Raw genomic sequence first — 23,864 nt, forward strand, 5'->3', positions numbered from 1 at the left:
TTTGAAAAACACTTTCTTATATCCAGCTTCTTCCTCTTTGCTGCCGTCCTCCTCTCCTCCTCGCAGCGCAGGTTTGCTGCTGCTAAAACTAAACAGAGCTCCCTGAAAGGCTCAGCCAATCACATTGGCCATATTTGTCATATGACTAGGACTCCAGTAGAGGACGTAATTTAACTCTTTCTGCTCCGCTGGGTGAATGAGACGCTGACAGATCGTTTTTTTTCCCTTTCTATCGGGTTTGTTTTTCTTTACTCTAAGAGATCAAATTATTGGTGGGGACATGTCCCTTCCGTCCATGCCAAATCTACGCCCTTGATTTGAAGTTTACCGTGATGTCGTGAAAAAGCTAAAAAAGGATCCCGTTTAAATGGAGGACGTGCTGAGGAAGACTCCGTTACTAACGCCGTTAAAAGGAGTTTTTCCGCAGCAAACTGAAGGCTGATTGGCTGGCTACTCTCACCTGTTAACGCGCCACAGGTAAAGTTTCATTCAGCAATTGAAGTGAAAAACTCTCAAATAATCCAGCGGCTTTTCTGTGGCTTGGAACTTTTATCGCGATATCAACAACAACTCTCTACCGGAGGGTACATAGTAACGGTTGCTAAGCAGTCGCTAGGGGCGGGGACAATTGAACAGTCATTTACTGTGATGTAATCGGCTTGCCTTTGAACCTTTGAACTTCTGTTTGACGTCATCAGCCAAAAAAGCCATAAATAGGAGCAGGAACTGTCTCTGAAACACAAACTTGCAACTTGCATTTTACACGCTTTCAACCTGGAAGGTCCATTTCAGACGCGATCAACTCAAAACCTAACAGATAGTCATTTAACCCATTCTAACATACAAGTAGTAGAAATGGCAAACCCAAATACTGAGAACATTAAGGAACTGACAGCTGCTCGTCTTCGTCCTGTCATCGATTCCTTTTTTGCAAATATGACAGCTGAGCAGTGGCGTTCCATTAAAGCAGGAAAGCCTGACATCGCCACTAAGACTCTTCTGGCTGAGGCCATTATAGAGATCATTGAAATAGCGTCGAAGCATTTTCAAACGCTCGCCCAGAATGCCAACATTGAAGTCTCGGAGGAGGCTGTTTTGGAAAACATGGGCAACATACTTCCCGAGCCTTTGGTGGAAGCTTTGAAAGCAGACCATCACGGCCACGAGGATAGCACCAAAAACTTAGAGCAGCTCTTTGTTAAAGAGGTTCTGCTGAGTGTTCAATCTGCTCAGTCTGCTGACAGTCAAACAGGCTTAAGTTTAGAAAACCAGCACATCATTCCTCCAAATCAACTGAACAAAATGATCAATTTTGGTGGGAGAATGATTCGAGCTTTCATCTCGATGATGAAGTCTGTCGGCAGGAGCGCTGACACCGTTAGCCTCACTGATTCAGAGGTGGACTCTGACATTTTAGACTTCCAAGATGTCCCAGAAGAACAGCTGGATGGCCAACAGGAGAGACTCGTGATAGGCTCAAAGGACAGCTTAAATACGGCAACTCAGAAAACTGTGGAGTTTGTCCTCCAAAAGGCTGTCGCTGAGCTTTTCCCAGCTGTGGATCAAACTGAAGATCCTGAGTCGAAAAAGCTGAAATCAGCAATGATCAAAGAGAGCGAGCAGTTTGCAAAAGAGCTCACTCGTTCAGTCGAGGCAGAGATTCAGAGTTCCTCAGAGAGCGATGAAGTTATCACTCCTGCATCGTTTAAAAGTAAGTTGGAGCAGCCACTAAAAAACACCTCAGCTAAGATTAAAGCGTTCTTTGCGAAGCAGTTCGCCAAAGCAACGATTCTTCGCGCGGTCAAAAACATCAGGGCAACATTTAAGAGCACGGGGAAGGACGAAAGCAGTGAGTCAGTGGAGAAGCTTGTTGATGATTTTCCGCTTCAGACCGTAAAAGATCGGAGCGACGATGAAACCTGTGAGCTCGAACTCTTTAAAAACATTTCTACGGGCAAAAGTCTGGAGTTCACCAAGCAGCTCACAGAAATGCTCGCCCACCACGCTTCCCCCGGCATGGCACCTGAAATTTTCCCTGATCGTTTCAGAAGAACATACATCAACAGAAAGGTCAGAGTTTTCATGGCACTCATGAGGTGGTGGTTTCAGACCCAGGCTGAGAGCCAGAGTCAGCGCGTGATGCTCGCATTACGTGGTGCAGCGTCAGTGACAGAATCACAGACGAGCGTCCCAACATCCCAGCCAGAACCTGACCAAACTGTGCCAGACGCTTCTCACCGTAAAGTTTATATCAAAATAATCCTTTACAAATTATTTAGCCGTATAGCTAAAAAATTAAACATCATATGCACTTGTGGCTGCTCTCAGAACATCCACAGTTGGGTGCTGGAAGAAGTATGGGACCAACTGCAGGATAAAGAGCTTATTATAACTCCCCAAAACCTTAAAAACCTTGAAAAGCACATTCTCAAAGACCTGCGCGATGTCTTTGGGAGTGTAGAAGATGTTCAAGTAGCTCTGGAGTTACAGAAATCCAAAGCTGTAAGACTCATTGCAACTAGCTTGACTGAACATCTGTCAAAAGCGAAAAAGCCGTCTGCCATTGTCAGGTTTTTCACTGCACTGGCCAAAGCCATCACCAAGCCGTTTAAACGCACAACTTGAAATGGTGGCTTTGAACACCAACTCGGTATTCGTGTCTTTTTCTTTCAGACCAATACCTAAATACATAACATCAAAAATGTCGTAGCAAGAGAGAAATTTGATAAGAAGTGGATTCGAGTCCCCCGACCGGTCTCGGCAGATGGCCGCCCCTCCCTGAGCCTGGTTCTGCCGCAGGTTTCCTCCCGTTGAAAGGGGGTTTTTCCTGCCCACTGTCGCCAAGTGCTTGCTCATAGGGGATCATCAGATTGTTGGGGTTTTCTCTCTTGCATTGTAGGGTCTTTATAATATAAAGCACTTTCAATCAGCTTTTGTTATTGGGCCCTATTTAAATACAATTGATTAGAATTTTTTTTTAAAATTCAAAATCAATAAAACAAATTCCAAATTTTAACTTGTATTTGTGTCTCTTTTTATTTTCTGTCTTTATATTCAACAGGCTAAATAATGAAACTCACTGAATTTTATCTTCTGTTTGCTTTTGCGATGTATAAAAAGGTCAAGTTAGGCGTGCAATCTTATAAACATGAGGCAGTACTGAAGCTCTCAAGGTCACTTTGTTTATCAGCTGTTGATCAAGTTGTTTCTTTGTGTGACAGAACAGATTTATTTTTAGATAAAAATTTCTTCTAAGGTGGTTTTCAACAGTTCTTTCTGAGTTAGCAGCTGGAGCTTTTGATAACCAGCGAGGCACCAGGAGCCTTTTAAAACTTTGAAACCAATGGGTGCTGCCCCTCGGCAGGCTTCCAGAAAATGGCTGAATAGTAAAAGAGAGGCGGGTTTTTAAGGGACAGGAGCTAAACTTGTTTTTGATAAACTGAACATCTGCAGGCTGTCAGTACAACATGAACAGGGATTGTTTTTGGACTCTAGATCATATAAAGCAGGTCTGTTGCTGGAATAATCAGACGTGCAGAAACATGACTTGATCCTGGAGTATAACAATAGGGACAAACGCATATCTGCTAAAGATCTTCATTTAAAAATAAATCGTATCATAAAAACATGTCACCTGAGAGTTTTCTGACATCAGCAACAGTTAGAAAGTAAAAATCAGGCTTCAGCTTCAGGCGTCAATTTTATTCGATATAAAGACAGGAAGAGATGGAAGGAAACTGTGACATCTTGGTTGGAGGTCCGGGGAAGTTCTGAAGTGTTGCAGGAATAAAACGCGTGGCTTCGATCTGTCACGTTGATCAGTTATGCTGGGATCAGTTTTTGAATGTGTGACTTTGACAAATAGACGCTGTTTAGTATCCGAGTGCAGCAAGGGTGTAGATTTGGTTTTGGCGTTGGTGGGGACCGAACCCTGCCCTGTTTCTTTTTCTTTTTGCTTCTTGATAAAAAGAGGAGAAACATACTTGCCTACTTATGCTATTCTACCTGCTTTTAAACCATTTAAAATCACAATTCATAGTTTTATATGTGAATTATATAATGTTAAATTACTATTAAACAAATGACTGACTAAGTATTTTAGGCTTTAGTTTACTTCAGCCATAATCCATATAAATCAGGTATCATACAAAAATAAAAATAGCTTCAAATACAGTCATGACAATAAAAGAATATGACTTTAAGGACTTAACAACATTACTTCAGTTATAGTACACCAACATCTGTTATACTTTGGCACTAAGGGAACACTGAATGACCTGCTGGGTTTTGTCCATAAAACTACTCATGTAAGATTACCACAAAGTAAAAGATCTCTCAGCAAGATTATGCAACATTTTAGGCACTATTGCCCCGATCAACTCAGTGAGCTGGGATTTTTTATTCTAAACATGAACTACTGTTACAGCAACAGACATGGACTACATGCCCCACACAACAAATCTACGCCCTTGCTCCATAGTGTAAATTAGCCTTTAAACATGCAGTATTTCATGTCCAATTTAAGCTCTTGGTCCAACACCTCCTCTGAAATGTGTTCATTCACAATCATTTTAAACTTAACACTTACAACTGTAAGATGTTGTGGTGTGATGGGGTTTTGATTTTTTACAAAATCTTTTCTTTCACTGATATAACAGTAAAGGTTGTGAGAAAACTGAATTCACAGACACTTCAGTTTTTTTCCTACAAACTTTATTAACCAAAACACACACAAAAGAATTCAAAACTTCGCTGGGATCCACGAGGGCAGAAGATCTACTCTTGTGTTTGACTCACAGGTGCTCACTCAGTTATTTGACAATAATGGCTGATTGTAAGTGGAGTCATGTGTGGAGCTATTTCAGCTCCACAAACAGCCATGATGCAGTTTGTGACACATGTGGTGAGGCCCCAAACCTTGTCAGACGCAAACAAAAGTAAATCATAACACAGAATATGATGATGAGGCGAACTGAAGAGGTGAGAGACAGGTGCTGCTAGGATGAGACGAACATCACTCGCAGAGTCCTTTGGTGTTGCAGGCAGACAGACAGAATTTTATAAAGGCTTAGGTTTTTGTGTTTATGTTTAAAAAGCAGGATTTCCCCGCATCATTAAAAGCCATTCGTTCAAATTAATGAATATAAAGAATGAAATACATGCTACAATAAAAAGCTTTATGAGTTTAGCTTGAAGTAATACGTGTGCTCCCTGAGATCACCTCACATCAGTTCAGTTGGCCTAGATTTAGTCAGCTAAGGTTGTAGAGTAGAGCTGTTAAAGTGGATCATTTAGGCTTCGTATCATTAAAATAAACAGTGTACTTGCAGTAAAACAGCCATTGTAGGCTTCAAAAAATAAAAATACAGCTCAAACATATTTCATACATGAAACAAATAATTCAATTCAATTAAATTTTATTTATATAGCGCCAAATCACAACAAAAGTCGCCTCAAGGCGTTTCATAGATACAGAGAAAAACCCAACAATCATATGACCCCCTGTGAGCAAGCACTTTGGCGACAGTGGGAAGGAAAAACTCCCTTTTAACAGGAAGAAACTGTCATGATCCGGAGTCTGCGACTCCGTGTTTATGTTATTATTATTCTGTGGTTTTGGGGTTCTTGTACATTCCCTGTTAACGTTTCATGTTCCTATGTTCTGTGTTCCCCAGTCTGTGTGAAGTCTGTGTGTTGTGTCATTGTGTGTATGTGTTTCCTGTTTTATTGTGAAGGTCTGCGTCTTATGTGAGTGTTTCAGTTTGCCTCCCTTGTCTCGTCAAGTTAATCACTCCCAGCTGTGTCCCCCACCTGTGTGTAATCTCCCTGTGTTCTCTGAGTGTATTTTAGTCGTCTTAGTAGTTGCTGGTTCGTCTTTGTTATTCCCCTCCATTTTCCTGTGTATTCTGGCCGCATTACTCTCCCTGCATTTATCCCTGCAAAACTATCAATATGCTTTTTGTGACATTTTTGTGTGGTGGTGTGCCGTGTGATCTTTTGAATGTGAAATATGTGCCCTGGCTCCAAAAGCGAGGTACGCGAGCACATAAGCAATTTGGGTCAGGTCTACGAGTCTGAAAAACAACAACATGTCGCTGTTAAAAGGGAAAATCAGAAGTTGATGAAAGACATCGAGAAAATACTTACAGACGTTCTAAAGGCCAGATCATCCCTCAAAGAAACTTACAAAAATGACCATGATCTCAGGAAACTGTTCTCTGAAAATGGAGAAAAACTGGCACAAATGAGCAAACTGAAAAAAGAAAAGAAGGAATTAAAAGCTCAAATAAGTGAGCTAAATGATAGTGTAGAAATGAGAAAAGCGTTTAGAAAACTAGAAAAGGAAGAAAAAGCCCTCCAGGGGCACAAAAAAAGTCTTTTTAAAAGGCGTGCTGATGTCTCCAAACAGGTGTTTACTGAAGAAGACTGGAGTAAAAAATATAGCATACTAAAGGAACAGGTAGAAGTCTTGAAGCAAGACAATAACGAGACAACTACAGAAATTGAAAGACTGAATGGAGAAATAGACAGTCGAAAGACTATTAATGCAAATTATAAGACTCTGAAAGCAGAGAAAAAGTGTCTTACCAGCCAAGGTACCACTCTGCAGAAAGAGCTTGAGGGGCTGCAGTCAAAGCTGGTTAAGGAACAGGCTTTGCGTCAGCAGAATAGTGAACTTAGAGCAGAGATTGACAACCTCGCGATTTCAACTCCTGCTCTCCAAGCTGAAATTGCAGAGCTCTGGAAAAACCTCCAAGAGAAAAGAGTTTTTAACCTTGAGTACAATTCCCTGAAAATGGAAACAAAGAGCATTACTGAGCTAAACAAGGTCCTGCAAAAAGAAGTGGATAAGCTAAAAGAGAAAAGGCTCTGCAAGAGAAAGTCACAGCAATGAGAGCGAAAAAAGAGAATGTATGCAGACAACGAGACGCTCTAAAAACAGGACTCAGCGATTTCACAGACTCAACAAGGTCAGACTTTGAAAGTTCAGTCACAGAAAGCACCACATTGTCAGTTTGGAGAAGATGGTTTAAATTTAAAACTTCAAACAAGAAGGTTAGAATGTGAGTCGACCACTGTGTGAAGTCTGACTTTATGGTGTTGAACTGGCTTTACTCCAGGGGCCTTATTTCAGCTCTAATCTCAAAAATAATATTAAACTGGCACTTTATCCAAATTACAGTTAAACAAAACCTAACCAGTCGAGGCGGATGGCTGCCCCTAGATGAGCCTGGTTCTGCCGGAGGTGTCTTCCTGCTCAAAGGGAGTTTTTCCTCCCCACTGTTGCCAAGTGCTTGCTCACAGGGGATCATTTGATTGTTGGGTTTTTTTTTTTTCTTTTTGTCTTTGTTTCAATTTTTTTTTCTTTTTTTGTTTTATTTGTCTTTGTTTCTGTTTTTCTGTTTTATTTGTCTTTGTTTCTTTTTTTCTTTTGTTTTTCTTTCATGTTTTGTTTTTTGCCTTTTATTAATATTGCCGGTTTAATCCAATTAATCCAAATATATAGGGTTAACTAATAAAAACCAAAATCAATAATCAATAAACAAACTGTCTCTTGTAAATGTGTTTTTAGTTTTCCATTTCAAAATGCTTCCTGTTAGACATGCTGTCTTTGGTATTAGGGGAAAAAGTAGGCATATTTCCATAAATTAGGTATTGAAAAAATAACAATGTTAATGCAGTGGAGGCTCTGAACTGTCAAAATAGTGCACCAGGAGCCCCAGTCCCAATAACTCTTAAAGTTTCTTTGTTGACTCTGTTATGTGGTTAAAACCAAGAGAGAGTTGAGGATTAGAATTCCCAAAGACACAAGTAACATTAGGAATAAAGATACTCAGTGAGTATGGAGGGCCAGGCGTGCTAAAATTAAACAAATTACTTAAATGCGCTATTGAATACTTAATTAACATTTTCATGTGGCTATGCTTTCGGTGAGCATTTTCCCAGCACAACAACGGACATGTGGAAACTAACTAAACTAAACATTATGAAAAGCCCTGTTTGTGTGTCACCAAATACACTTTGGATATTTGTGGTTTCATGTTAGATATCCGGTCAGTTTGCCAAGATAGAGCCTATTTGCCAAAATCTTTGATGATTTTGGAGATGTCTGCCCAGCCCAGTATCTCAGTAAAGGGTGTGACAGACCCGCTTGCCTTGCAAGAGGTCAAGCTCTTGTTCAGCTAACACACACAACTTGCATAACCCCCGCTGACTGTTACCTCTCAGAGGCTGAACACCAACTTCATTTACTGAGATAATATCTATCGGGTGTTTATTTCCTGTGTCATGCTTGTTGTGGACTTTACAAGGACAAACTGATAAGAACTGTAAATCACGATACTGAAATATATGAGCTCTTACTGAAATACGCGTGCTATATTAAAACTATGATACAAATCTGGAAGTGCTGTAAAGGAGACTTTCCTGCCTTTAGTCTTATTCATGAGCATTATTAGTTGTCTTCTAACATCCAGAAGTCTGCACAATGTGTTTCATAGTTTCTAACAAGCATTTTACAGTTAAACGTGACATAAATGAAACATCTGCTTATTGAACCCCCCACCAAAAAACGAAAAACTCACACAAATCAGATGTTACCGTATTTTTTCGGACCATAAGGTGCACTAAATAATAAGGCTCATTAAGCGAAACAAAACAGTCAATAAGTAAAACTTTACTCAACTCATTCTTCTTGCTTCCTCCACTTCCGTACCATTGATTCATTGATGCTGAATTCTCTAGTGATGGGATTTCCGGCTCTTTTTAGAAAACCGGCGCTTTCGGTTTGGCTCACTACAAAGAGCCGGCTCTTTCGGCTCCGAACCGGCTCTCCAGGTTGTTTTGTTGCTTTCATTAATTTATTATTAACGATAATATAAAATTATGCACAAAAGGAATTACTAATATAAAAAAAGTGGTTTTATTTATATATGTTTATATATAAATATATGCGGTGGCCCCTAGAGACAAAACACGTACAAACTCCAAAACATTTCTAGCATGAACTGAACTTCCAAAACAGAGCTACCTAGATCACTTAAATTACACAATTGAAAGCATATGTGTATTGTTTGTGTATTTATACACAAGCGCTTATATATATTCAGATTATTTTTAAAAAATGTTCATTTACTTGTTACTACCACACACCATAATTCATTTATGTCAAATCGTTGGTACTTGCTGGCTTGTGTAGCCACTAGGTAACAAAAGCTCAACACTGCGCCCTAGTGTCCTGGAGCACTTCTGTTGTGTTTTGTACGTGTTTTGAGTTTTTATGTGCTTCTGAGTTTTTACGTGTTTTGGAGTTTGTACGTGCTTTGGAGTTTGTATGTCCTATGGAGTTTTTACGTGCTTCAGAGTTCATACGTGTTTTGGAGTTTTTACGTGTTTTGGAGTTTGTACGTGTTTTGGAGTTTGTACGTGCTTCAGGGTTTGTACATGCTTCAGAGTTAATACGTGTTTTGAAGTTTGAACGTGCTTTGTCTCTAGGGGCCACCGTAAATATACTTTTATTTATTCACTACACATAAAATGTAATAAATAAATCATAATACAAAAACCAACTATTCACACTTCAACTTTTGACTGTTTTGTGTTGTTTCATTTTAATATGTAAAAGGAAAAAGCTGAAAATTGAAATACTGCAAACCACAACCCAATTAAATATAAATTAAAATATGAAAACAAAAAAAAAGATGCATATTCTCTGTCATATGGACCCGCATGAATAAACCTTTCTGAATCCTTTATCATCTGCAACTGAAAATAGTTGTGGATGATCACTATACCTTTCTAATGTGATGTTGTTATCCCTGGCTCGCTTTCTCTCTCTCTCCCTCCCGCGAGTGTAACTACCGCCCCTCCCCCCTCTGCCCAGCGTTCGCGCTGGGCAGAGGGGGGAGGGGCGAGCACAAGGCTCGCGTGCGGAGTGAAGCGGGAAAAAGTGCGAGAGAGAGAGGGTGAGAGAAAAACCACGGCCCCTTGGCTCCTGTTGTTCACGTCAAAGATCGGGCTCTAAGAGCCATTTCATTTGTGACCAACACATCACTAGAATTCTCTCGCTACTGCTCTATTCCGGTGTGGTTGCAGTATATTAATGACTAACCTCGTATTGTGGATGGATTATCTCCGTAATTCTTCTGAACAAAAGTTAACATTCATCCTCCAGCTTCACTGTTTATGTTATGCTGACATAGCTGTGCTGCTAGTGATCACGTAGCAAATCATTATATACCAGCTAGTCCAACTTCCGTAACCCTACAAATGTTACTGCTGATTAGTTTTCTGTCTTCAATCATTTTGGAAGAGATAAAAGAAATGTATTATTTTATTTTTCTTTTTAGAAATCTCTCAGTCAGAACATGCTGTATCATGTTTAGGTGGAAACTAGCGAGCTAACTCCCTGCTAACTTCTAACTCAATTAAATTGAATAAATTCTATTTTCATGGATGCCCGGATGTTAAACTTAATTGTTACACCGTAAAGCAGCAATGCTGATCATTTTATTACAGATGAAATAAATTAGACAGTTTTTAACTCTCAGTGATGCCGCAGCGTTTGTATGACTTTGGGACCTTAAAGGACGGCATTTTGGACCCAGATTACTCTGTGACGCTCGTGACTACGGTAGCGGTAATGCTCAGCTTTGTAGCTTCCCAAAGTCGTACTAAAACAGTTTTGGGCAGTTTTTTTGAAACATAAAATCACATAAAATAGGTTTGTAGTCAGTGAGAATTCAACCAGAAGTCATACATTTTTTTTGAGAAAATTAAAGGATTTTAACTGTTCCTTATAGTGCGGAAAATACAGTAATCTGATTTTTTTCTTAATTTAGTAAACCTCAAAACTTCTAACAGATAATTTTGCTTAGAATACAGTTTATCTGTTTTTTAATATTTATTAATGTAATTATTTCTAGACAGACTGGAGTCTTTCAGTATCCACAAACAGCATGCTGGTTCAGACACTTCTCCTGGTCGATAGCGCTTTCTCTTTTCTCCTTGTATAAAAAAGATTTTTCATGTTAGTTTTATTTCAAAATTCATGGTTAAAAAAATCCTGTACATATGAACAGCAGATAATAAAGAAAAGCGAATGGTTCAGTCTAACACATATTCTGCAGTAAAACATTGAACTTAATTAAAACTGTACAGTTATAAAACTTGATTTTAATCTGAGCAAAAATGATTTTCTAAGAAACAAATACAACAGTGACGTAAACGTCACCTGACAGTCTGGTGTTTGCTAAAGCTGGTGACTGGATATCAGCCACTGATAAAGTGCTGTGTAGTTTTCTCAGTGTCCATCTCGCCTCCTTTTAAAGTCTGTCATTTTTAACCCAGATCAGTCACTCTGAGGGAAACAGCAGGTCTGCGCTCAGGAAACAAACTGCATTTACTTATTTTGTGCACAATTTCGTGTCGACATTACATTATATTGAACAGCAGCTGCAATAAACAGGAGACTATCACCAGGACACGTGGACGTGCTTCCTGAATCATCAGCAGGTGTTAAACAGCTGACAGGTGAGATGGATGTGTACAGGTAAACTGAGGGTCCATAGAGCTGATCGGTGGTGTCGTGAGGAAAATGTTGGCTCGTTATTTATGTTACAGAAACAAAGAGACACAAGACCAGGCAGAACTTTTAAGTAATTTAAGTCATATCATTTTTGTCTGAAGATGAAAGTTTATCGTTTATATACAAAAGATATACTATATATATATATATATATATATATATATATATATATATATGATTAGAAAGGCATAGTAATCATCCACAACTATTTTCAGTTGCAGATGATAAAGGATTCAGAAAGTTTATTCATGCGGGCCCATATGACAGAGAATATGCATGTTCTTTTTGTTTTCATATTTTAATTTATATTTAATTGTGTTGTAGTTTGCAGTGTTTTGTGTTTTTTCACTTTAAATTTGTAAAAGCAAAAAGCTGAAAATTTAAATAGTTAAAAGTTGAAATGTGAATAGTTGGTTTTTGTATTATATGATTTATTTATTACATTTTATGTGGAGTGAATAAATAAAAGTATATTTACGGTGGCCCCTACAGACAAAGCACGTACAAACTCCGAAGCACGTACAAACTCCGAAGCACGTACAAACTCCGAAGCACGTACAAGCTCCGAAGCACGTACAAACTCCGAAGCACATAAAACCTCAAAACGTGTCCAAAACACAACAGAAGTGCTCCAAGATGCTAGGGCGCAGTGTTGAGCTTTTGTTACCAAGTGGCTACACAAGCTAGCAAGTACCAACGACCGGATTTGGTGTGTCGTAGTAACAAGTAAATGAACATTTAAAAAAAAAAAAAAAAAAAAAAATTCAATTATTTGACTATATATGAATATAGTGCTTGTGTATAAATACATAAACAATACACATATGCTTTCAATTGTGTAATTTAAGTGATCTAGGTAGCTCTGTTTTGGAAGTTCAGTTTATGCTAGAAATGTGTTTTGGAGTTTGTACGTGTTTTGTCTCTAGGGGCCCACTGCATATATTTATATATAAACATATATAAATAAAACCACTTTTTTTTTTTTTTGTACATTAGTAATTCCTTTTGTGCATAATTTTATATTATTGCTAATGATAAATTAATTAAAGCAACAAAACAACCTGAAAAGCCGGTTCGGAGCGGTTCTGTAAAAAGAGCTGGAAATCCCATCACTAAACCAGACATGTCTACTTTTTAATGCACAGGTACGATACAAAGTCGGCATTTTGCTAATTATTCTAAATATTCCTAACTATTTAAACATTTTTCAGTATCCTGCACTGTTTGTACTCTAATTTTAACAACTGTACTGTACTCTGCTTTGGTAACTATTGTCCATGATGTAAAAATCATGTTTCTGTTCTGTTTGTATATATGTGTGTGTGTGTTTTTTTGTTTTGTACTGCTGATACAACCAAATTTCTCCTTGTGGGACAATTAAAGAATTATTCTATTCTGTTCTATTCTTTTCTCTTCTAATTGATATCATATCCACCCAGAAATCTCGAGTTCATCATTTTGCCCTTCCACAATCATTTGAATTAAAAATTAAAAGAGCAGGAATGTTAAAATTAATAATAAAAGGAATTTGTTGGCTTTTTCAAAAGGTACAAATAAAATATTGTTGACAGACCTGCCCCCTTTATTATCTACAAAATAAAACATTAAGCCTTGATCTGTTCTGTTATTCTTCTTTTCAAAAGAAAAACATTTCTAGCCTTCCAGTGTTCTAAAATAAAAACAAACACAAATATAAGATTATTAGAATTTTTAAAATATAAATACTTAACATTGGAAAATACTATAACTGTTAACTATGGTACAGAACTTAACAAAATGTCATTAAAAACTATAAATACTGATAAAAAAAAAAAGTCATTCTTTTTAATTTATAAAATACAATCTGTCATATTTTTGAAGAAACTGAACATAGGAACTGTACATTTTGTTCAAATTATTCACACTGATTTTTTTTGAATCTGTACAATTTGCTTCCCCTTTATTTTAACAGTAACTTTGATTATTGCCTCCTCTAGTTACTTATCAAAGGGACTCCACAGCTCACTTTGAATGTACAGGCTTTGTCCATTCTCCAGCAAAACCTCCAGCTGGCTTGGCATTTCTGTTGTGGCCACAAGAATGATGATATATAATATTATGTCAAATCTGAAAACCTATTTCTAAACATTTGTTTACAATCCTTGTAAATGCTGTGCTGTGCAGCTGTAAGCCATACGAGGACTGGCTCCACTTCATGTGGGAGAGGCTGATGTGGTCTCCCACGTTCAAGTTCCCTCCAGAGGCAGACTGTCATGGTATAACCATCCTGAAATCACAAACATGACAGAATTAAAGATTTATTAATTAAATGATATCAAGTCCAGTAAATAGCGGGGAGCCCACAGCCTCGTATATTCTGTAACAGCAATGTCAAATTTGTCACGTTAGTTTAACTATTTTCAATATAAAACTTAAATTTCACTATTACCTCCTTTAGCTGGAGATTTTTAAGGGTAACATGTTGTTTCCCTGACTTCACTTTCTTTACAGCAGGAAACTGAAAAGTAAATTTAAATGTAATGTCAGTAATAGTCAGTGTAGTGATCTGTGATAGGTTTTTATTTTTCCAGCCATCTGTTTAGATTATGTTATTATTAAGTATTCTGCACATGGCATTGATCTTCTCAAAAGCTGTTTTATCTGTATCGGTTATTATGATGCTTCTCATATACTGTGATTATGAAACAGCTTGTAGAAAATCCTTCTGTAAACCGTACATTTTGTACGCATGCTTTAGCAATGAAAAATTTGCCAGTTTCAGATATACAAATTATATTTGCTATATTTGTAGAGACTGTTCATTAGAATCTAGCATTTACAATACAAGTGCATGTAGACACAATGCAAATGGGCTGCATAAATACCAGAAACGGTTTGAGGAAAATATTTATTTTTCTAAATTGTGGTTAATAACAACAGAATTAAGTGTCTGTTTGACAGCAAAAACAAAAATGATCATTTTAAGTATAAACAATACAAGCAGTAATGAGTTATTTGAAAACCCACAGCTATGTAAATTCTAATGCAACCACAAATACTTACCTCCCCCACCTCCCCTTGTGCTGTGATGAGCCCGCCATTGGCTGAAATCATCTTCAGAGGAGTGATAGGGGCAGGAGGATAGAGGAGATCATCTGCTTGCCTGTAAAGGTCTTCCTTTACATTGACTGTGGGAGCCCTAAAAAACTGGGTTTTACTTGTTACATTAATGTAGAAAGGGGGCGCTGTGCCTCTGAGTTCATAGCCCCGCCCCCCCGCTGGACCTTTATGGCAAATTCTTCAAAAATTGTGACCTTGGTCACACTCTCCCCATCAGTGATAGCTATGACTGTGTTTCTTTTTGTTGTTAGCGGTTTAGCAATTTCATCTTTAAAGTCCCAGCTGATGACCTTCTGCTGGTCACAGGATTTCACACACAGACAGGCACTCTTTGTTCACACACATGGCTGTTTAAGATGTCACATGTTAATGAGAGCTATGCCTATTCATGTAACCACAATAAAGAGCAGTGCTATGGAGGGGCTGACCGAGAGTGACGGGGTTCAAGTGGTTGGAACAGGCTTGGTCTTGGTCACCTCCCTTGTGCACGAGATCACACAAAGACACTGTGGCAGAGGGACGAACTGGGAGGCTTGAGCAGAACTGTGTCAGGGAGCTCGATGCTAACGCAGTCCTGTTAGTGAATGAATAACAGGAGGAACACAGACGGGGGTTATTCGGGTTCAGTTTACATTCACTTAACATGATCTGCAGAAGCATCAGCAGAACCTCATCATTCTGACACTGTGGAAGAAGTTCTCCACCACAAAACAAAGCCTGTTCTGTTTATTCGATGGCCTTTGAATTCGGTGTCTGCACTTTGAACACAAATTCAGTTCCAATCAATATCCAGCACATTAATTACTCTCACGTCCACGACTTCATTCTTTTTTTTTTACCTGAGACTCTCCACTGTTTGTCTCTGCTGAGGTGAAAGGTCGGACTCGGAGGTAGACCTGAAGGTGCTCTTTCTCCTCGGTGCACGAATCCTGCAGGAAACGTCAGATTTCAGTGAAAAAAAATCACAAAGTGAAAGATGAGATTTTTGGTGTTACGTTCAGTTTGCACAACAGGATGGATATGTAGGTGTTTATGCATAAGGTTCCATTAACACTTCATTATTGGTTCATAATCAGTTTCCTCGGTGGGAAATCGGGGGCCTGCACATGTTTTTAACATCAGCAAAACAGTTTCATTACCTCCAAGTCTGAACCTGAGGCCTGCACCAACACCAAGGCTGAAAGGTTAACATGTTCATTTGTGCTGTAAACTTTTCAACAAATCTGTACAAATACCTCTGAAAGAGGAGAGAGTGGATGTCTCCCATCAGTCTGCAGCAAAGTTTAAAAGGAATTCAACTAAACTAAGCTAGTTCGTCTGCATTCTGACAGCTTTGGTTTTAACGTTGTCTTTCTTCGGGCACATGTGGAACCAAGAGGCGGGGGATGGGACCAGTGAAAAGATGCTTGTTGATCAGGTGGTTTGATAAAAGACTCTTGGTGGCTTTTTAATTGCAATCACAGTAAAAAGCGCTGCTCTCGTCCACTTTAGAAAACTTTATTCTCCAACTCCACCCGGCTTCAGCTACTCAACATCTCCGTCACTCCCTGCAGGTCTCTAAGAACCAAGACTGTGGCTTCAACATAATATACAGCAGTAACTTTAACGTTTAACACTGCTTCTGAATAACAGTGCTCCCTGTGTTAACAAATAACACACTGAATGACTGATGAACTGTTTTAGTCTAAATTTGGACACCAACATTAAATTATTATTTATTTGACAGCAAATATATATATCAGCTCCTTTATTACTACTAATAACAAGTCAGTATCAGTCCAGGAAAAGTTACATCAATGAAATCCTAGTTTTATTTGTGACATATTTAATAAATTATCTATTTTCAGTCAGTTATATTCACTCACTTTAATTTTAAAACTGTGTATATGATGTATATTCTGTGTATTTATTATCTCACTCTTATTGCCTGTTTATGCCCCGTCTTTATCTTCAACATCATGCTGCTCTGTTGTATCTTAATTGCCCCCTTGGGGATAAATAGTCTTTCTGACTGTGATTGTGATTTATATTTTTTATGTAGAAGGTTTTGACTGCATGGAGACATTTGGGGTGCAGTTATTGAAGAATTGTGGATAGAAATGTTTAGAAAATGGCCCAAAATAGGCTGAATCTGTACACATTTCTGTTTAATAGAGTGTGCTTGGACCGATTCTTAGGCACGAAACCCCCAGGTGTACAGCCAAGTGTGCGCATGCTGCTGTAAACACTTCATAATGTTTTAAACATAGTAGGTATCACGTTATTTCTGTCACACAGTCACCCGTATGGTCAACACAAGCGTTTATGTCAGCTCTGTATAAAAGACCTGGTTTACCTGTGAGTCTGGTAAGGTGCCAACTTCTGATAAGTGCGCCCCTTTCAAAACGTCAGCTGCTACCTGTTCCTGCTTATCAGCCTTGTCAGGGCATGATTCCATCATCCTGCAACAACAACAACAAAATGAGAAAGCAACTGTAGATTTAAAAATTAACTGTCAAAACAGCCAACAGGGCTAAATGATCACACATACACAAACTCGCTGTCAAAAACATGACATTTATAAATTTAGTATGGTCAACAAGTTGGTGCAAATCCCGCCCGTCAAAAAGCAGGCGTTTCGGAGGGTCGCTGTGAATTCGGCAAACAAATAAATAAACAAAAGAAGTCAGTCAGCTTCGTTAGCCAACGACTGATTAGCTCATTGCTACGATTTAACTGCTAAGTTAGCCAGCTAACAACAATGGTTAGCACTGCAGGGGAAAACACCCTAACAATAGATTTGTGAGCGTTTTTGCCAAGTCACAGTCAAACGTCATCACTGTATCATCGATGTCTATTCCAGACACTCGTGCACTTTTCATTGATGTATCACAAATTTCTGATTAGTGCCACTCTTCACTTGACAACGAGCCGCACCTGTCAGTTAAGAATCACAACACTTCTTAACAAATGTCCGGTATCCTTTCCGAAACAGGAGTCGGACAGTAACCGTTACGTTGGGATACTACTCGACAAACATACTCACGTTGCTGTTATATCTGGAACATCGGGCGCTAAAAAAGAAGAATATTCTTTTGTATGCTAACCAACGTAGAGCTAAACAAAATAAAAAGACGGCGCTCTGAGTTTGAAACTGACCAATCGGCTTCGACAAGAAACTGCACATGCGTGCTTTGTGTTGCGTTAGTGATGACACTGACGAGTGTTTACACAATAATCCAGCGACGAAGAATTCCCAGCGGCCGCCTTAAGTAGTGAGAGCGTTTATTAGATGATCGTTTGCAGGTGCCGGAGCCAGAGGCGGGAGTTACCATGACTCCGCCCCGGTAAGGAGCAGGGCGCGGGAGGGGAGCGAGGGGAGCAAAAGTAAACAAAAACACTTGAAGCCATACCGAGTCAGCTGAGCAGGCACAGGGACCATGACACTTACATGCATCGTAAAAAAAAAAGAAATCCTAAAAAAACAGTAATATCCCGGCAGCTGGGGTGCCCAAATAATACCAGAAAATAACTTTCCCATGAATATACGGTTATTTTCAGTAATGACAATACAGTTTCTTGCCCTAATTTTACATGGGATTTTGCCTTTTTCACGTGCTTTTAAACATTAAATTAGGAACAATTTAATGTGATTAAACAATGAAATGACCTATAAACGAGGTCAATGAATGCGTCAATATGAATAATAATACTTAAATGTACAGAAATATACAGTTAACAGTTGGTTTAAATAATAATAATGGATTGCATTCATATAGCGCTTTATGAGACCCTCAAAGCGCTTTGCAATTCCACTTATAATTTCTAATTCCCCTCTGGCCATCACCAGTAGGTGGTAGGTGAAGTGTCCTGCCCAAGGACACAACGACCGAGAGTGTCCGAGCCGGGGCTCGAACCGACAACCTTCTGATTACAAGGCCCTAAATAACAATAATTATTATTATTATTTGATGTACAAAAAGTTTATATGAATCATTTTATATATTTTTCCATGGCATTACATTTGAATTTATCAGATCAATCTTTCAAATGACGGACAAATATTTGTGGAATTATGATGCATTTGTGAATGTATTTTAACAATCTAAATATGCATATGTACAGACAGATACATTTAAAAAGCAAGAAAATTATGTTTTATTACATTTACAGTGATTTTACGTTAATTTACATTTGAAAAGTAAAATCGCCGTCTATTTATGTGAATTTAATGATATTCTAGAAGAACAGTACAAAACTCTAAAATACACTGTAAAATACTTTATATTACAATTTTTTTACAGTGTGATAGTTTGAAGTTTTTAGCTGTCCCATCAAGTCTCTACCATATGAACTTGTACTGTCCTTTTTCTTAAATAATATAACTAATTTTTTTCTCAGCACAAGCAATTTTAGAAATATTAATCCGGTGACTGTAGAAACTTTGGTACTTGTACTTAAGACTGTAGAAACTTTCAATCCCTAACTAAGAGTGGGGTGGGCATTAATGGTGGTCAAAGAAGCATCAGTAAAATAAATACATAGAAGGAAAAAAAGCCGTATTTATTGCACAAATGTATACAAATATGACAAATATGAACTTTATTGAACTTGTGCAAAATGTACCCAAACTTCAAATTATATGATATGCAGTTCACCTCTCTTTGAGAATGTGAGATAAGGATTGCTCATCTCTGGGGTTATCAACCACCTAAAGCAACCTCTAAGATAAGCATTTTGGATTAGCTGAAGGCTTTTCAGGGAGTTTTTAGGACATCCTGATAATACAGTCGTCCAGCCTGGAAGTAATAAATGCAATAAGTGAACATTCGCACCTCAACGCGTGTCCAAGAAAAATCCATCGCGCCTCAAAATATCATGTTTTGACGCGCGTGAACCGGAAATGTGGAAGGAATGTGGGAGGAAGATGTGCCAGACGGTATCTTTGCAAGATGGCAGCTGTCGAGCTAGCGCTTGAAGAGAGAGTCTCCCTTCTCTATGTACTGTGGAGAGCAGAGCAGCGGCGTAAAAGACGTCCTCGCCATACCTGGGTCCATCAGGTCCTCCAGAGGCGTGAGCAGTTTCACCATTTGCTCCAGGAGCTGCGCCTGGATGACGGCCGATTCCAGCGATATCACCGTCTTTCACTCGGCCAGTTTGAGGACCTGCTTTCCCACGTCGGTCCCAGAATCGCCCGCCTAGACACCAACTACAGGCGCTCAATCCCACCTGCAGAGCGCCTGTCCATCTGCCTGAGGTTAGTAAAAGTATTTAATACAGTAGTCCTTTATTGATACCTGTGCTAATACATGCTAAACCATCCATTTATACACTGCTAACATGGACGTGCTATGCTAACAGTGAACGCTCTCGGTGTTTACTGATAGCAAACTGTGGTGCGGAGACGACTGTTTATAATATTTCTAGTGATACTCAGAAGGTCTCATCAAGTCCCGATTTAATTCGATTTATGCTGTTATCAGTGTTTGAATGATAGCATGGCTGTGGTGTCATATCAATGTATGCGCTCGGTGTTTGCTGATATCAAACTGTAGCATTAGGACCACTGAGTTAACCTTTGTAGTGATGCTCACTCCTTTTTATTTAGACCTGGTTTAATTCTGGGATAGTTGAATATTTGTATATAATCCCCGCAGACTGTTTTAGATTATATCTAATATATATCATGTAATTATCCTTATAATTACAAAATGTTTTATGTAAGATTTATGTTTTGCAATTTGTAATTTTGGAATTTCAATAATGTATTTTGTAACTGCAGTACACATAATACTCATTTTAAACAATTTTGTCCAGGTTCCTTGCCAGCAAACAACTCCTCCAGAGAGGCTGTCCTGGTGAGGGAGAAATTCATGGCTCACTTCTCGGTGGAGGGAGCTGTGTCTTGGCAACCAAAGGAGTAGCCTGTTTGAAGTCCGAGTGACTTCCCCACAACGGCTCTTTTAAGAGCCACCCACAAACCTCTAAAGAGTGTTCCTGTCTTTTTAAATTTTTCTTAATAAATGGAGCTCTACTCCAAAATAAACTAACCTCTTTTTACTCTCTTAAGTAACTTGTCTTCACTATGTTCCTATATACAGTGTGGTGCAAAAGTTTGGGCAACCTTATTAATAGTCATTATTTTCCTGTATGAATCACTGTTACAATGAAAAATGTCACTTACATATATCATATAGGAGACACACACATTGATATACACTAAATATTTATTTCATTTCTCTTTTTTTGTGTTGCCAATTTATGCACCTGCTTGATTTAAACAGTTATTGCACACTTTCTGTAAACTGCATTTCACTTCTCAAATATCACTGTGTATGTCTCCTATATGATATATTTGACTATTTTTATTGTGACAACCAATGATTTGTACAAGAAAATAATTACTTTTCACAATGTTGCCCAAACTTTTGCATCCCACTGTATTAGTATGTTTTGTCATTAGTATAATATGAAATAAATTCTACTTGTGTCAAGTCGGGTGCCAATATTTGCTGTGTAGTAGAACAGAGACATTTTGTCATTATAAATGTTTATTTGAAAATATATAAATTCATTAACAAAAACATTAAACATAAATATATGAAATTTAACTATTTACAGAGAGACAGGAATAAAAAGGACCCAGCTTGGAGTGGAAGAGCCTCAGGGAGAAGGAGGAGAAAAATAAGAACATTGTTTCTGCCCTGGAGAGCTGCTGCCTTATCAGAAAACTACTGATCATTAGGGTCCAATGTTTCCAAATTTAACACAGCTGTGCTGTTTTCAAAAGCTAATTTATAAATTTGAAATTTCACGAATTCTCGTGTCTGAGGCGGCATGCTCTCCAGAACAGGAACAAGGCCGAGGAGGAAATGTTCTGTTGGAGACGGGCGTGGCCTCTTTAGGGACTCCAGGATGGCCAGCTCCACCGCCGATGGACCGTCCTGGGACCCGTCCCTCGCCCGCCTTCGAGCTGTCCTCCTCTGTGGGCCTGTAAAACACAGCACAAAACAACACAAAGTAATGAGAAGGCTGCTACTAGATTTTCATTTTCAAAATTGAAAAAAACATGATATAAACAGATTGGTTGTAGATATTTAGTAAAGGTGATCACAAGGGAATCCAAGCAAGTAAAAAGCTGTCAGTGCTTGATGTTCATACCTGTGGGTGCAGCAGCAGGAGCTGAGGGACCAGGGACTGGGGAGCCAGGAGAAGAGACAGGGGAGGACTCTGCTGCATGATTACTTGACTCTATGAAGACAATATTAAATGTTAACAGGTTGAAGACAATAGTCATAGAGAATATTATATTATTATATACTTATATACTTATTATTATATACAGTGGTCTCTCATTTATTGCAGCACATGAACAGTAGTCACAGTTCTCACAAGTTGATTCTCAAAGTGAAAACCTTTGTCGATTTTAAAACGTAAAAGTATTATGCCGCGCTTTTTCTCCGTCTGCGGCGCCACTTTTGTGCGCCTTTTTTGCTCCCGGTGCAGGTGTCTATTTCCGAATGAGGGTCATAGTTATGAGTGTTTTTGTGCTGTTTTTTTCTATTGGACGTGATGGTTATCAAAACCAAACATGATAAGTTTGGCAAGCGCAGGAGACACGACACGGAGGAGATTTGTCATTTGGGCTGCAGAATGCAATGCGCATTGTTGAAAGCTGTACGGTGCAATAAAAAAAATCAGCGAAAAGGCGAGGCAGTGACGGATGAACAGCGGGACTACTGTATACTGTTTATTAATAAACAAAATATGTTCCTGTATGACAACACACATAAATTAACTGCCTACATTAACTCAATGTAAACATACCTTCTGACTGACACTCCCCTGCTGCCTCTTCGGGCTGTCCCTGGTCCTGGGGGAGAAGTTCTCCACGGTCCGCACCATATTACCGCTAGTCTCCCGCGGGGTGAGGAAGGGGTCCAGAAACCCCATGACCGCGAAGAACTTCCATTTTCTCCCCGATCCTGCTGCAGACCCACTCCTCTTCTCCTTCTCTGTCTTCTTCTCCTTATTATAAGTGTCCCTGAGGCTCTTCCACTTTCTCCTGCAGATGTCCTCTGAATAAACGCATTATCTTGTTAGCGGAAAGGTATTTGTACATCAGTGGGAAAATAGCGGGACAGTAGGCGGGCTTGCTAGCTTTTGCGCGGGTTCATCGGGTCAGTCTGAAAATTAAAAAGAAGAAGGAATGAACTTACCAGGTTGCCCGATCTCCTCACTTATGTGTCTCCAAGCTAGGTCCTTTTTATTCCTGTCTCGGTAGAAGTAGTAGCTAGCATCATATAGCTCCGGGTGATTAGCCACGGCACTGATTAGCTTTTCCTCCATACTGAATGAAGAATGAACGGCTTTGGCTGGATCTGCCCCTTTGACCTAGGTCAGAGCCACGTCACCAGGCTCCTGATTGGTTGTCGCGGCGCGATTTGACGCTGGAGTTCAGATTTTTCCAACTCGAGCGGTAGACGCGAAACGCGCGTATGCACAAAATGCAACACAAAAACTCACGCGCGTGGTTTTATTCGCGAGTCAAACGCGCCAGACGCGCTACACTGACGCGCGTTTCACGCGTTTTGGCGACGCAAATCTGCTTCCGAATTTTCGCGGGACCCACAATCGCGCGTCATCGCGCTTTTCCATTGACTTTACATGTAAACCTGATGCTCTATTCGTGTCCATCGCGTTCGGTGTGAACACACCGTAAGTCTCATGCTTCTTTCTGAGCTTCCTTATGATATATGGTACAATGATGGGAAGTTTAGCTACAAGTGAAAAATATAGTCCTGGCTTTAAACCCAGAAAATTTTACTGCTCAGCAGCAATTATTTTTTGTACCTTTATTTAATTCTTAAGAATGAAATAAAACACACATAAAGCTCAACTTTAGATGGTTAACTTCTTGCAATGTTTAATACCACCAGTAAAAAAAATAACTTAAATATAAATATTCACTATATTTATATTCTTTCCATAATTTCCTTATGGATTAATAAAGTATTCTGATTGGGATTATCATAATTTAATTTACTCTTCTGTTACGTCTTCTGACACTTGAACCTGATCATAATGTTTCACTTATGTAAGTAATTCATCTGTACAAAACTTTCATCCATGTGGCCACCTGCTGTGTTTGTTCAGTCCAGTTATTAACAATAATGTTTGAACAAAGTGGTGGTGAAGA

The 23,864-nt window shown here is 38.9% G+C and overlaps 3 protein-coding genes across 7 annotated transcripts; 2 read left to right on the plus strand and 1 right to left on the minus strand.

Annotated features, from left to right (window-relative positions):
* The first annotated feature begins 3,595 nt into the window (after positions 1-3,595).
* Positions 3,596-10,590, plus strand: LOC146505826 (uncharacterized). The gene has a single exon (XM_085182788.1). The coding sequence runs from the start codon at positions 6,011-6,013 to the stop codon at positions 6,893-6,895; it is 885 nt and encodes a 294-aa protein (XP_085038914.1). The 5' UTR covers positions 3,596-6,010; the 3' UTR covers positions 6,896-10,590.
* A 1,755-nt stretch (positions 10,591-12,345) lies between these two features.
* On the minus strand, positions 12,346-23,358 carry LOC146505827 (uncharacterized). Of its 5 annotated transcripts, XM_085182793.1 has the most exons (9): positions 22,885-23,358; positions 22,493-22,743; positions 21,827-21,916; positions 17,712-21,656; positions 17,022-17,127; positions 15,526-15,615; positions 14,630-15,260; positions 14,016-14,084; positions 12,346-13,853 (listed from the first exon to the last, which is right to left on the minus strand). In XM_085182793.1, the coding sequence occupies exons 1-4, from the start codon at positions 23,012-23,014 to the stop codon at positions 21,567-21,569; spliced, it is 561 nt and encodes a 186-aa protein (XP_085038919.1). In that variant the 5' UTR covers positions 23,015-23,358; the 3' UTR covers positions 12,346-13,853; positions 14,016-14,084; positions 14,630-15,260; positions 15,526-15,615; positions 17,022-17,127; positions 17,712-21,566. The 5 variants fall into 5 exon arrangements, with proteins under 5 accessions (XP_085038919.1, XP_085038918.1, XP_085038916.1 ...); XM_085182792.1 differs by having other exon boundaries at positions 12,346-14,084; XM_085182790.1 differs by having other exon boundaries at positions 14,016-15,260.
* Positions 19,618-20,790, plus strand: LOC146505828 (uncharacterized). The gene is made up of 2 exons (XM_085182795.1): positions 19,618-19,922; positions 20,483-20,790. Exons 1-2 carry the CDS (start codon positions 19,618-19,620, stop codon positions 20,607-20,609), a joined length of 432 nt encoding a protein of 143 aa, XP_085038921.1. The 3' UTR covers positions 20,610-20,790.
* Positions 23,359-23,864: the final 506 nt, after the last annotated feature.

The sequence above is a fragment of the Neolamprologus multifasciatus genome, chromosome 13, assembly GCF_963576455.1.
Source record: "Neolamprologus multifasciatus chromosome 13, fNeoMul1.2, whole genome shotgun sequence".
In the NCBI taxonomy this organism is placed as follows: domain Eukaryota; kingdom Metazoa; phylum Chordata; class Actinopteri; order Cichliformes; family Cichlidae; genus Neolamprologus; species Neolamprologus multifasciatus.